Here is a 14,970-nt window from a genome sequence, read left to right as displayed (position 1 = left end):
GAAGGAGAAAATGATAGGTTTTCTTTATTTCTTTTGGAAAATGGGCACTGAAATAGCTAAAATGCCAAGGAAAATTCTGGAAAACAAAACTTTTTGGAGAGCAAACACATACCCTAACTCAAAAGATTTGTGTAAAGTTGGTTTCCTTTAAAGATAATCTCCAAGAAGTCATTTTGTAAGGATTTAAGATAGTAGTAGTTTTCTACTTTACATTTAAGATATTCTAGAACTATTTCAGCATCTCCTTAGATGTTTATTTTAATAATTTGAATCTATAAATCAATCTAAAATTCCTTCATATTGAAGGAATGACCATAGAATTTGTTTCTTTTGGAATGTTAAATGTACATAAGAACAGAGCACCCAAGTTTATGCAACTATCTTGAAGTTTTTAAATTTTAAAGTTTTTTTCTCTTCCAAAAGTAACATTTCAGAGTTAAATACTGAATTCTAGGTTAATTTTGATGTATTCTTAGTTCAGTATACTTACAAGTAGAATAACAATATAAAGTTTACTTTTCTCTAATTTAGTATTGTTTCAGAGATAAACATTTGGAGTTGAAAAATTTACATTTTTAATTATTATTTCTTTTTTAAATATAGTCGATACCACCTTTGAGCCAACCTTATGTGGAAGGCTTATGTAGTTCTCTAGATCCTCTACCTCCTCTACCACCTTTGCCACCCCTCCCACCTGAAGATCCAGAACAGCCTCCAAAACCACCTTTTGCAGATGAAGAAGAGGAAGAAGAAATGCTTCTTCGAGAAGAACTACTTAAATCTCTAGCAAATAAAAGAGCTTTTAAGCCAGAGGTAATTTAGGTGCATGGCCCTCTAGGTGGTGCTCTTGAGCTGTTTTAGGCTACTACTTTAATCTGGGTATTTGGGATGTATTGATCATTTCAGCAAATTAAGGCTAAGTCTAAAATGGATTTGCTCAAGATTTTAAAAAAATGACAAAACTTCATTTGAAAATGGTTTATATCTCTTTTCTTTATTTAGGAAACATCCAGTAATAGTGACCCACCTTCACCTCCAGTTCTGAACAGTTCACAGCCTGTGCCAAGAAGCAATCTATCCATAGTCAGTATTAATACAGTATCTCAACCTCGGATACAGAATCCAAAGTTTCATAGAGGACCTCGTCTTCCACGAACTGTGATCTCGGTAAAAACAAATACAAAATTTAGTACTCTTGTATTTTAAAAGCTTATGGAAGATTTTTGTGAAGTATTCCTGTCTTGTTCTGCACCTTGAAGTTTGTGTAAACAGATACATTTATATAGAAATAAAAATGTAGAAGTTTAAATTTATTAAGAAAAGCAGTATCTTCACTTGAAAACTGGTAGAATTTGGCAGTAGTGTTTGGAGAAATTTTCTTCCCATTTCCTTAGCTTTTTTTTTTTTAAACAGGAATTGGTCCATTCAGATTTGCTATTTTTCTGGTCAATATTAACAAATGTTATATTTTTTATTTCTCTCGTTTTATAGCTTGTTCATACTTTCAACCATTGTCTATACTATAGTAGAAGAATTGGTGGTGTTTATTGAAGAGTTTAGACTGATAACTTATGGTTTTAAAGAAAAATAGAGCAGAGTTAAGTTGAAATCTTGTCTTTGTTAGATAAACTAACAGACTATTTATGCATGGTGGTGTAACCATAAAAACTGCAATGTTTTGAAGTTTTGTTGATTATTATGTAGAATTACTCGGGCTAGTTTTTTCTTCAGTATATAAAGTTAATATCAATTTATTCATATGAAGACAAAGTGAACTTAATGAGGAAGGTGATCATGGTAATATCTGGAAAGATTTTAAGGATATAGAATGCTCTTCTGTGTTTGTTTGTAATCTATACCGGCATACTGGGACATAATAAGAACATAACTTGCCTAAGGGCACATACCTAATTGTTGTAGAACCATGAAAAGAATAGGCATATTGTCTATTTTGTTACCTTTACTAACAAACATATTCTTCTTATAGCTTCCAAAACATAAATCAGTTGTTGTAACACTAAATGATTCAGATGACAGTGAATCCGATGGAGAAGCTTCCAAGTCTACAAATAGTGTTTTTGGTGGATTAGAGTCCATGATTAAAGAAGCAAGACGAACTGCTGAGGTAATTTCCATAATGAAAGTGACCTGTTGACAATCATTAAAGTTTATTTTTTTTCCTGAAAAGTAGATACTAGAGTTAGTAGGTTGTTTTTCTTTGTAAGACAGAGTCTCATTTTATAGTCCAGGCTTTATCTTCTACCTCCAAGGTGCTGGGATTTCAGACTGTACCAACAATAACATCACACCTAATTGAATTAGAGACCTTTTTTTAATTTTTTTTGACGGTCGTGGGGGCTGAACTCTGGGCCTGGGTGTTGTCCCTTAGCTCTTCAGCTGATGGCCAGCACCCTACCACTTGAACCACAGCACCACTTCCATCTTTTTTCTGCATATGTGGTGCTGAGGAATCAAACCCAGGGCCTCATGCATGCAAGGCAAGCACTCTACCACTGAGCCCACTTCCCAGCCCCACCTTTTTTTTAAAAACTGAACTCATTTAAAAAAATTTTTAAATTATTATTTTTGTTATTATTAAGTAGTTGTTACATTTCCATAAGTCAGATTATGTGTATAAAGCTTTTTGGTCAGTATCACCTCTTTCCTTGTTTTCCCCTTCCCTCTTCTCCCCCCATCTTTGTCCTCAACTTACATAGCTTTTTTTTTTTTCTTTACAGAATGTTCATTGATTGTAACGTCTACGTTTGCTCACCTTCCTCCATTTGAGTTAGACTTTTATAATAGAGATTTGTGGGGAAAAATTTAGTACTATATGCAATGAAATATGTATACATTCAGATGCATTTTTTTACTATTAGAAATCCCTTTATATGTGTTTTCAAGTAACTAGTGTCTTCAGAATAATAAAATGGATGACTTTATTCTCCTGTGTATAAGTTATGTAGATGTAGGTAGGATTGTTTGGAACTGTATTATGTTTAAAAAGTTTTTATTAAGACATAAGATTTAAGTACAAATATATATCTTTTGTGTAATTATTGCTTACATGATGTATTTCAGTGATTTTTAAACAATATGTCTTGACTATTCAGTGAATTATATAATTAATTAGGTAGCTAATAGCCAGTCTTGTTATAAGAAAAATAGGAATGGTGAAGTTACTCAATTATTAGTATACATTGGATCATAATGTAAAATAAAAATCCTAGTGTTGACTTTTTAAAGCTGTTAATCTGGTTACTTTCAAATATTTTTTAGCAAGCTTCAAAACCCAAAGTACCTCCAAAATCTGAAAAAGAAAATGATCCCTTGCGTACACCTGAAGCGTTACCTGAAGAAAAGAAGATTGAATATAGATTATTAAAGGAAGAGATTGCCAAGTAAGTGACATTTAATGTAATTTAGTTTAGAAGTAGGTGTTTTTACCAAACATTGTTTTGTCTATATAAAAGTAATTATCATTAGTGGATGAGTGAATGGTGGTAATTTTATCCTAGATAAAAAATTCATGTGTTTTTTTTTTTTGTCGGTCGTGGGGCTTGAACTCTGGGTCTGGGCACTGTCCCTCAGCTCTTCAGCTCAAGGCGAGCGCTCTACCACTTGAGCTACAGTGCCACTTCCGGTTTTCTGGTGGTTTTATTGGAGATAGGAGTCTCACGGTCTCTCCTGCCCGGGCTGGCTTTGAACCGTGATCCTCAGATCTCAGCCTCCTGAGTAGCTAGGATTACAGGCGTGAGCCACCAGCGCCCGGCAAGAATTCATGTTTTTATAACTCATGTCAGAGGAGGAGCCCTCACATAGAATGTTAATCTCTGTGGACTACAGTGGGCACTGATACAGAGAACTAGCTTGGGAAAAAATAAAAGCACTTAAGAACTGGACTGTCAGCTTTTCTAACTAACTTAGTTATATCAGTTATTGCTCTAGTCAATATGGTTAATATATTTTATAAAATAGAATATATAGAGAAAACTGTTTCAATTATTCTTTGTTGTAATGCATCTATCTCTTATTTTAGTCGTGAGAAACAGCGTTTGGTTAAATCAGATCAGCTGAAGACAAATTCATCATCCCCAGCAAACTCTGATGTGGAACTTGATGGGATTGGCAGAATAGCAATGGTTACTAAGCAGGTTGCAGATGCTGAAGCGAAACTTAAAAAACACAGGTCAGCTCCATCTGATTAAATATGTCCTGTATCTAATTGTTCCTATATTAGGATATATTTTATAATATATACAAATAATACAAGTTCATACACTGGATAGAACTATAGCAAGCTTTCATTTTGTTGGATTATACATTTTTATAAAGTAGTAGAATTAATGTTTTAAGTAAAAATATCAAGCCTTCAAAGGAAACTTTTGCACTTTAGCTTAATACATGGCTATCCATTGCTATAAACTAATACAGACATCTTCTTGGAATTTCCTTTAAAACAAACCTCTAGCATGTTTTTAAAATACCTTTATTTGAAAAGCTTTTTTTTTTCTTTTTTCTTTAAAGATTTTTTTTTTTTCCTTTTTTAAAAAATTTTGTGCCAAGCCGGGTGCCGGTGGCTCACGCCTGTAATCCTAGCTACTCAGGAGGCTGAGATCTGAGGATCGTGATTCAAAGCCAGCCTGGGCAGGAAAGTCCGTGAGACTCTTATCTTCAATAAACTACTAGAAAACTGGAAGTGGGACTGTAGCTCACACGGTAGAGCGCTGCGCTCGCCTTGAGCTTAAGAGCGCAGGGCCAGCGCCCAAGCCCAGAGTTCAAGCCCCACAACCGACAAAAAAAAAAAAATTTGTGTCAGGCCTGGGCTTGAACTCAGGGCCTGCATTTTGCCTCTCAGCTTTTTTGCCCAAGGCCAGCATTCTACCACTTGCACCACAGCTTCACTTCCGGCTTTTTGGTGGTTAATTAGAGATGTGTTTCAAATGCTTTCCTGTTTGGGCTGGCTTTGAACTGGGATCCTCAGCTCTCAGCCTTCTGAGTAGATAGGATTGTAGTTATAAGCCAACAGCCAGCCATAGAAGCTTTTTTTAAAAAAAAATAGTTATTACTTAGTCTAATCAATAAGACACATGGTCAAATTATGGTGCTGCTATGAAATGGATTTTAAGTATAATATTGTTAAGATCTTAAACTTCTGAACTGTGTGACTGTGCTGTTGCAGCCGTTTGCAAATGTGAGAACGGTGCATAAAAACTCACAGGGTAGGCATGTTGAGGATGGATTTCCTCTCTCAGGTAGAGTTGCATACAATAGAGAGAAATACAGGTGTATATTCTTCTGCTTAACCACATTGAAATGTCCAGTTGATAGAGAGAAACATTGTTCTAGTAACCCTAGTACATCTGAGTTTTTTCTGATAGTCTGCTTTTAGCTCTACAAATGCAGAATAGGTTCTATACAAAATTAGTAACTGATCAGTTCTTGAACTTGAAGCTGTGGAAGAAGTAAATAAGTGATTAAAATGATGAATTCCCCCCCCCCCCCCCCCCCCCCCCCCCCCCCCCCCCCCGCCAGCCCTGGGTCTTTAACTCTGTCCCTGAGCTGCTTTTGCTCAATGCTAAGCACTCTACTGCTTGAGCCACAGCGCCACTTCTGGCTTTTCGGAGCAGTTTATTGGAGATTAAGGATTTTATGGACTTTTTTGCCCAGGCTGACTTCAAACCACCATCCTCAGGTCATAGCCTCCTAATACAGGCCTAAGCTATTGGCATTCAACATAAATTAACTCTTTTTTTGGGGGGGGGGAGGGTGCTGGTCGTGGGGCCTGAACTCTGGACCTGGCCACTGTCCCTGAGCTTTTAAGCTCAAGGGTAGTGCTCTACCACTTGAGCCACAAAACCACTTCTGGTTTTCTGGTGGTTTATTAGAAATAAGAGGCTCACAGACTCTCCTGCCCGGGCTGGCTTTGAACCACTCTCCTCAGATCTCAGCCTCCTGAGTAGCTAGGATTACAGGTGTGAGCTACCGACGCCCAGCATGAATTAACTCTTAATACTGAAAAATATTATTAGTATTCTAATAGTTTGATGATTTTTAAAATAAGTTCTAAAAGTTTATTCATCTGTACTTAACTTAGGGAAAGCAATAGGTGTTTTTTTTTTTTTGTTGTTTTTTTGTTTTTTTTTTTGTCGGTCGTGGGGCTTGAACTCTGGGCCTGGGCGCTGTCCCTCAGCTCTTCAGCTCAAGGCGAGCGCTCTACCACTTGAGCTACAGCGCCACTTCCGGTTTTCTAGTGGTTTATTGGAGATAGGAGTCTCACGGTCTTTCCTGCCCGGGCTGGCTTTGAACCGCGATTCTCAGATCTCAGCCTCCTGAGTAGCTAGGATTACAGGCGTGAGCCACCGGCGCCCGGCAAAGCTTTTCTTTTTTTTTTTTTTTTTGTCAGTCGTGGGGCTTGAACTCTGGGCCTGAGCGCCGTCCCTCAGCTCTTCAGCTCAAGGCTGGTGCTCTACCACTTGAGCTACAGTGCCACTAGCAATAGGTGTTTTTATAACTTCATTCTGACACAAGACACCTTGGTAATTTTTATCAAAAGAATGTAACTTAGAATTTTTTTTATTATAGGATAACAGATATATCAAGAAGGCAGTAATTGTAAAGTCTTAATTATATATACGTGTATGTTCTGATTTTCATTTTTAAAGAAGAAAATGTTAAGTGTTATGAACAAAATAAAATGCATTTTAGAAGCTTACAAATTAATCAGTCTTGATAATTATGCCAACTACTATATTTTATTAATATTGCAACTAAGATTTAGTGGCATCATTTCATGTACTACTAAAAGAAAAAAGCTGCTAATTCAAAAAATATTTTTAAAACTTCTTGTACTCTCACCTTATTCTATCATACATTTTATCTTTATGATTCTATTATTAGTCTTTGAGACTGTTGAATCTGGCATATTTTCATGATGATGCTTCATTTTTATTATTGGTATTTATTATTATTATTTGTTACTGATGATTATTGTTTGGAATTCTCAGTTCTGAACTTTAGTATATCTATTTAAAAATTAGAACTGGTTTTACTGTCTATTTTGGATAGACTGAGTTAAATGTAAGTTAAATCAAATACTACTAGATGTTTATATATTGAGAGTATTATGAATTAAACTTGAACATAGCAACTTTATCATTCCTCATTCAGGGTCCATGTAGGATCAGATTCATTTAACTGGCAATTATTATAATTTTTTTTATTGTAATTCCCATTAACTTAAGCTCCAGTGATTTTTTTTTTTTAAAGATTAGACCAATATAAAATGAAAAACTGTTATTTGAAAACCTGTTTGATTAACAACAAAAATCATCCGTTTAATTTTTCACTTCCATTATATAGATAATAATTTCTTATGTGCACAATTATGAAAATGTTTTATTCTGAAGATGTTAGTCTGTTAGTTTAGAAAACATTAATAAGAATTTTATTATTTCCCACTTAGGATTCTTTTGATAAAAGATGAATCAGTTTTGAAGAATCTAGTACAGCAAGAAGCGAAGAAGAAAGAATCTGTTCGAAATGCTGAAACAAAAATTACAAAACTTACAGAACAACTTCAAGCAACTGAGAAAATCCTCAGTGTTAACAGAATGTTTTTGAAGAAACTTCAGGAACAAGTAATTTTTCTTTTTCTTTTAAAAAAATATGGTAGTTTTATGTCTACTACAAATTTCTATAGTCTAAATTTTCTGTAAGATAAAAATAAAACGCATAAGAAAAGCCATCAAAATATGTATAACCTATAGTTTTTCAGTAAGATACAATGGAATATTTTTATTTTCAATTGATTTACCCTTAAAGCTCTATGTGTGCGAAAAAAAATTTCCTACCTTAAAGTTTTCATTTAGATCTTTTGAATTTTCAATTTATGTTTTTCAGATTCACAAAGTTCAACAACGTGTTACAGTAAAGAAAGCTTTGACTCTGAAATATGGAGAAGAGCTTGCTCGAGCAAAGGCAGTAGCTAGTAAGGAAATAGGAAAACGTAAACTTGAACAAGAGCGCCTTGGTGTAAGTTTTTTGTAGAAATATTTTTGGAATGAAGAGGTATGCTACTTCTGAGTCTAAGAGATTATATAATGTGACTAAAACCTTTTTTCTTGCAAATTCAAGGAAAATTAAGAATAAAGCTTTGTTTTTAAGTGACATACCCATTTTTGGGTGCTTACTCTAATTTTGTCTCCACTGTAGCTTTTTATAGGTCAATAGACTGACTTGCAAAACTATTAGAGATTTACGTTAAATTCTGTTTCAATCTACTTAATAATTTAGTTTTGTTTTTTAATTTTATATGTATTTAAGTATTTGTACAAAATGGTTTCAATTCCACAAATCAGATTATAAATATAACACATGCATTTCAGTATCACCTTTTCCATCGTTCTTAAGTTTTATAATGTTGGCATTGTATTAATTATAGGAATAGCAGTTATTTTACTTAAAAATTGTTGGTGAAATCAATGTTTTTAAAGTATGTTTTTCTTTCCTAGCCAAACAAAGTGATGAGACTGGATAATTCCCCAGTATCAAGTCCAAGAAAGCATTCAGCAGAACTAATTGCTATGGAAAAAAGACGATTACAAAAGCTTGAATATGAATATGCCCTGAAAATTCAAAAATTGAAAGAAGCCCGAGCCCTTAAAGCAAAGGAACAACAAAATATTCCTCCAGTTGTGGAAGAAGAACCTGAATTTTCTTTACCTCAACCCTCTCTTCACGATCTGACTCAAGATAAATTAACCCTAGACACAGAAGAAAATGATGCTGATGATGAAATTTTGTCTGGTTCAAACAGAGAACGAAGAAGATCCTTCTTAGAATCTAATGCTTTTACTAAGCCTAATCTTAAGCACACTGATACACCAAACAAAGAGTGCATAAACAAACTTAGTAAAAGTACTGTAGAGAAGCCAGAACTTTTTCTAGGGTTAAAAATTGGTGAGCTGCAAAAGTTGTATTCAAAAGCTGACAGCTTAAAACAGTTGATTTTAAAAACCACCTCAGGCATTACAGAAAAGATTTTACATGGTCAAGTAAGTACACATTTTTACAGTTTTTTCAAATTCTAGAATTTACTTAAGCCTTTTTTGCCTTATGGAATGATTGTTTTTGTTTTTTGTTTTATAGGAGATTTCTGTGGATGTGGATTTTGTCACAGCACAGAGTAAAACAACAGAAGTGAAACCATGTCCTTTTAGACCCTATCATAGCCCTCTTCTAGTTTTTAAGTCCTACAGGTATAAAAGAAAGATTCAAATGGTTTGATTTTCAGATTACTTGTTCTTCTTTTTTGGCAGTGGTAGGGTTTGAGCTCAGTGCTTCATGCATGCTCTACTACTTGCCTCATGCCTCTATGCTACTTTTTACTTGTTATTTTGGAGATGGAGGCTAGTAAACTTTTCTACTGTGGCTGGTCTTGAATTGTGGTCTTCCAGGATCTTAGCTTCCTAATTAGCTAGGATTATTATAGGTGTTAGTCATTGTTACCTGTCTCTCTTTACTTTTTAATGTTTTACTTTGAATATTTGATGATAGTGAGAAAAAGCAATTGAATCATGGCCACTTGGTATCTTGTTATTGTACTGAAACCATATCAGGAAGTAATGTGTAGCTTGCTCTTAGGCTTGTCAGTTTTTATCTTATGCTGCTGACAGAGTGAGTTATAGATTTCTGATAGAGATTTTAGGAAAAAATAAATGGAGTATTTTAAATTTTGACTTAATTTTATTTTTGGTATGCAGAGCACATTAACATGCCTTCAATTAGATGGTTGTACAGAGTTGTCCTGCAATTTTTTCAGAATGCTAGAAGTTGCAAGACTATTTCATGAAAGAAATGATAAATCATTAACTAGATAGTATGTAACTTTTTCCTAGTTCATTTTCATGTCACCTAGAATGTATACCCAAAAGTACCAATATTAACATCATGTGGTAAAAACAACACTACTTTTAGAATATGGCTTTAAAAAAAAATCTTTTTTGTTTGTTTGAAATAGTCTCAATGGCCAGCCTAAAAACTGTGAGCCACCTCCTTCAGCTTATGAGTGTTAGAATTACTGACATGTGCCTGTCACCAGGTTTCTATTTCAGATCTCTTCCCAGTATAGCTTATTCCTATCATTTAATATTCCATGTGTTTCTAGAAGTAATTTGGGTATATAGGTAAATAGCTTAAAGCCTAGAAGTTTTAACTGAAAAAGGAAAATTAAAGAAATTTTTTTTTCCTGAACAATGATTATGGAGCTTAATGTGTCCATTCTTTTTTTAGATTTAGTCCATATTATCGGACCAAGGAAAAACTTCCCCTAAGCTCAGTGTCTTATAGTAATATGATTGAACCAGATCAGTGTTTCTGCCGTTTTGACTTAACAGGAACATGTAATGATGATGATTGTCAGTGGTGAGTAATATTTGTTTATGAATATAATTTAAAAGAACATCTTGGTTGCTTATTTTTAATATGTACATCATTATCTTTTTTGTGTTGTCATTTTATTTTAGGCAGCATATACAAGACTATACACTTAGCCGAAAACAACTATTCCAGGACATTCTGTCATATAATCTGTCTCTGATTGGTTGTTCAGAGACAAGCACAGATGAAGAAATTGCTTCTGCAGCAGGTTTTTAAAAACTTTCTGTTCTCCTCTAAGTGAAAAATGAGAATTTAGATGATTAAAAAAATGAACATGCAGTTATTGATGACATTTTTTTTTATAATTAAATATACTCACCTATGACATTTTTACCTGGATCTGTTATGTCAAATATAGTAATCACTGACCACACATTGCTCTTTAAATTTAAATTTATTAATCTCACTAGATACATTTTGTGTGTTTAGAAGCCAGGCGTGGCAAGCGCTTACCAATATGAAAGCAGAGGTTTAAAACATTTCCATCAATTCAGAAAGTTCTTTGGACAAATCTGTCTTACCTAAGTAGTTTATTTAGAAAACAGTCTATTTGTGAAGACATTTTAACTGATGATTTAAACATGAACCTCTGTTATTTAGCTTTCAAAAACAGGAGGGCTGGAAGTCAATATGGCTATACTTTTCAAATTAAAATAACAAACATAGTAGTTCAGGGGATTTCATTGTAACAGTTCCAAAATGTGTAAAATGTACCCCCTACTAAGTTTATTCCATCTTCCCTTCTCCCTCACTTAAAGTTTCAAATTCAGTAGTGAATAGAAAGGGCTTTATAAACTTTGATGTGCAAATTGTAGATTACTATCAGATATTGTAAGAAAGAATTGTTAAGCTTTTCCCCAGATTTCAGTTGCAAATAATACATCTGAAACAATTTTTTTGGAAGTAGTTAATATTTACTAAATTTACTATTACTACAATCCAGAGAGATTACAGTCCCTGAATGATGATGATGATTCTATTTTGTCATTCTTAGTTTAGAACTTCAACTTTTACTTAATAATTTACTTTATTCTAGTGTCTTCCAATTTAGGTTTGTTGTATGATGTGATAGAAAGGATTTGCCATAGTAGTTAAGATAATATAGGCCTTGCTGTTGGCTTTTTAAAAAATGAAGATACTGCTTTTATTTTAGAAAAATATGTTGAGAAACTTTTTGGAGTAAACAAAGATCGAATGTCAATGGACCAGATGGCTGTTCTCCTTGTTAGCAATATCAATGAAAGTAAAAGTCATAGTAAGTATATGTATGTGTATGTATGTGTGTGCGTGCGTGTGCGTGTGTGTGTGTATGTGTGTGTGTGTGTGTCTTAAAAAAGACCTTTTAAGCTGGGTGTTGGTGGCTCACGCCTGTAATCCTAGCTACTCAAGAGGCTGAGATCTGAGGATCTCTGTTCAAAGCCAGCCGGGGCAGGAAAGTCTCTGAGACTCTCCAATAAACCACTCAGGAAACTGGAAGTGGTGCTGTGGCTCAAGTAGTAGAGTGCTAGCCTTGAGCTGAATTGCTGAGGGACAGCGCCCAGGCCCAGAGTTCAAGCCCCACGAACACACACACACACACACACACACACACACACACACACACACACAAAAAGACCTTTTAGTTTCTGTATGACAGCAAACCTTTAGACAGTATTTTTTAAAAATGTATTAGCTTAAGTCAATTATATGGAAAGGGGGATTTCCACATATTTTAATCAATTTTATCCCCTCTATTCACTCCTTGCATCCTTCCCTCTAAGAAATAACATCCCCACCAGATTTCCTTGTTCTGTTTACATAGTTGCAAATTGTCTATTTTGACAATATTCAGTTTTCTTTATCTTCCCCCCCATACATACACACCTATCTCTAGCTAGTCCCTACGTACCACAGTCTATTTCTCTTTGTTGCCATCCCTGTATTATCAGCTTTTGTTGAGCTTCTCTATGCTGTCCTCATATATACTTAAAATCTTTTAACATATTATTCACCTTTTAAAAAAAATTTCCTCTTTTTCTTATTGAATATAGTCTCTACCTTGATTGATAATCTGTTTTTTTTTCTTTTTCTTTTTGTTTTTGTTTTTGTTTTGTTGTTGTTGTTGTTGTTTTTTTGTGTCAGTCCTGGGGCTTGAACTCAGGGTCTGGGCACTATCCCTGGGCTTTTTGGTCAAGGCTAGTGTTCTACCACCTGAGGTACAGCTTCACTTTTGGCTTTTTTGTGGTGAATTGGAGATAAGAGTCTTAAGGACTCTGGTGTCCTGGCTGTCTTTGAACTGTGATTCTCAGACCTCAGCTTCCTTAGTAGCTAAGGTGACTTGTGTGAACTAGTGGTGCCCAGTTTATATGTTTAACTTTTTATGCAATGATATGTATGGATATTTAGACAAGAGTGTTCTTCATATAAAAACGTTGTTTTTGTCTTAAATGTAGTATTTTTCAAGTATTTTTTTATTAGCCCTCAAAACAAAACTAATTCTATCAATAACAGTTTTCTCCTGTTCACTGTAGCACCTCCATTTACAACCTACAAAGATAAAAGGAAATGGAAGCCAAGGTTTTGGAGGAAACCCATTTCAGAGAATGGCTTCAGTAGTGATGAGGAACAGTCTACAGGACCAATTAAGTATGGTACGAAGTTACTTAGTTTAGAATCCAGAATTGTTAAATTGTGATGTTCCATTTTTGTCTGTAAACACTGCTGTTCTACTAGCCTGAAACCTGACATCATTGGTGGTTTTTATTTTCTGCAACGTGATACCTTTGGTATTTGCAGTTCAGTTATTCATGGTGCGGGTGTTATCCTGACATTGAGGGATGTTTTGTGTTTATGGTCTCTGCCTAGTAGATGGGAGAAAAAACATTCCTCATTGAAACTGACTGCTTAATGTATTTCTAAGCATACTTAAAGTGAGGTGAACTTAACAGTACTGATGTCCTTTGAGAGCTACTGCTTGGCCAGTGTCCTCCTTGAGGGCAAGTGATTTATTTTGCTTTGTCTTTGAGTTTGTGTTTTCTGACATTCAGTAGATTCATAAAATGAATGAATGAACAAATGAGCATAATAATGTATAAGTGTGCCTTCTCATAAGCATATCTTGGGTTCTTTAAGTTTGCATGTATAGTTGTTTACTAATCAGTTAACAGTATATATCTCATGTACTTTAATGTGACACTTCTCTGGTTTAGATGTAGTTGAGGAAATCATTTTTATAAATTTTAACTCACCTTTAATTTCTTAAATTCTAATTTACAATTAAATGAATTATCAGATGATATCACTTGCCCTTAATATTGGGAGATTATGCGTCAACCTTACCAATAAAGAGCTTTATTTCTGTTGGCTTGAAATATTTGTTTGCTTGTTTAACTTTGTGGGCATGGAGCCACTGCTTCGCTTCCTTGCTCACTTGGCTGGTGCCCTGCCACTTGAACCATGCCTCTAGCTCAATTTTTTGTAGGTTATTTTGGTGATGGAGTCCCTTGGATTTTTTTTTAATGCCTAGGCTGGCTTCAACCTGAGATCAAGAATAGCTCAGATAAGTGTAAGCCAATGGCAACCAGCCCCTAAAGTAATTTTTAATAGCATAAATGTTCAGGTTTGGATGATTATATGGTAGATCTTCCTTAAAGCTGTTAGTTTTGCTGTATGGAATTAGAATCTATATGTTTCTAGATTATTCTAAAGATGAGACCAATTGTTTTTTCTGTCTATAGATTAAAGTAAAAAGCCAATGACATTTTTTTCTATAGCCTTCCGTCCAGAGAACCAAATAAAAGTTCCGGTTTTGGACACTGTTGTCACTCCAGATGATGTTAGATATTTTACAAATGAAACCGATGATATTGCTAATTTAGAAGCAAGTGTCCTTGAAAATCCTTCCCATGTACAACTTTGGCTCAAGCTTGCATACAAGTACTTGAATCAAAATGAGGGGTAGGTTATGAAAACTGTTTGACATTTATATTTTTATGTTTAGTGTTTATATCGTATATTGTAATCAGGTTTTCTTCCTGTTGTCAATGGAGTCATTTGACAAAGCGAAAAGTATTTTATTGTTCAAAAGCTATCGAGGAAAAAAAGCTATTACAGAAATTTAAGATTAAATCTTTAGTTTTTTCCCTATGATTCAATGTATGGGAAACAAATTATACTGAACTTTTTAGAATCTTTAGAAATATTTAAAGAAGTGATTTGTTTTCGTTAATTAACAATCATTATACTGTTAACAAAATCATAAAAAAATTTCTAAGTATTATTATTTGCCTATTCTTATGTAGTTTTAGTTAAATAGTAAATTCAGAGTAGTAGAAGCATTAATTTTTTATTGTTGTAGGTCATGGCCTTGAACTCAGGGCCTAAGTGCTGTTCGTGAGCTCTTTTGCTCAAGGTTAGCACAGTTCCACTTCCAGTTTTCTGGTGTCTAATTAGAAATAGGAGTTTCATAGACTTTCCTCCTTCTGGTTTTGAACCGTGGTTCTTAGTCTCAGCTTCCTGAGTAGCTAGGATTACAGGCATGAGCCACCAGTA

General features: G+C 34.4%; 1 protein-coding gene across 1 annotated transcript in view; it reads left to right on the top strand.

Annotated features, from left to right (window-relative positions):
* Zfc3h1 (zinc finger C3H1-type containing) overlaps positions 1–14,970 on the top strand; it is a 59,566-nt gene that overhangs the window by 26,818 nt on the left and 17,778 nt on the right. Inside the window, exons 8-21 of the mRNA XM_069988677.1 lie at positions 604–813; positions 1,003–1,167; positions 1,988–2,125; positions 3,280–3,401; positions 4,040–4,189; positions 7,466–7,640; positions 7,903–8,034; positions 8,514–9,056; positions 9,151–9,260; positions 10,294–10,425; positions 10,527–10,648; positions 11,594–11,695; positions 12,951–13,070; positions 14,193–14,376. Of these exons, the coding sequence (XP_069844778.1) occupies positions 604–813; positions 1,003–1,167; positions 1,988–2,125; positions 3,280–3,401; positions 4,040–4,189; positions 7,466–7,640; positions 7,903–8,034; positions 8,514–9,056; positions 9,151–9,260; positions 10,294–10,425; positions 10,527–10,648; positions 11,594–11,695; positions 12,951–13,070; positions 14,193–14,376 (2,405 nt within the window). The remainder of the gene's footprint in view (positions 1–603; positions 814–1,002; positions 1,168–1,987; positions 2,126–3,279; positions 3,402–4,039; positions 4,190–7,465; positions 7,641–7,902; positions 8,035–8,513; positions 9,057–9,150; positions 9,261–10,293; positions 10,426–10,526; positions 10,649–11,593; positions 11,696–12,950; positions 13,071–14,192; positions 14,377–14,970) is intronic.

This window comes from Dipodomys merriami, unplaced genomic scaffold, assembly GCF_024711535.1.
Source record: "Dipodomys merriami isolate MVZ:Mamm:240054 unplaced genomic scaffold, mDipMer1.0.p SCAF_10, whole genome shotgun sequence".
NCBI lineage: Eukaryota > Metazoa > Chordata > Mammalia > Rodentia > Heteromyidae > Dipodomys > Dipodomys merriami.
Note: the sequence above shows the minus strand (reverse complement) of the source record. Positions and strands in the feature narration are given on the sequence as shown.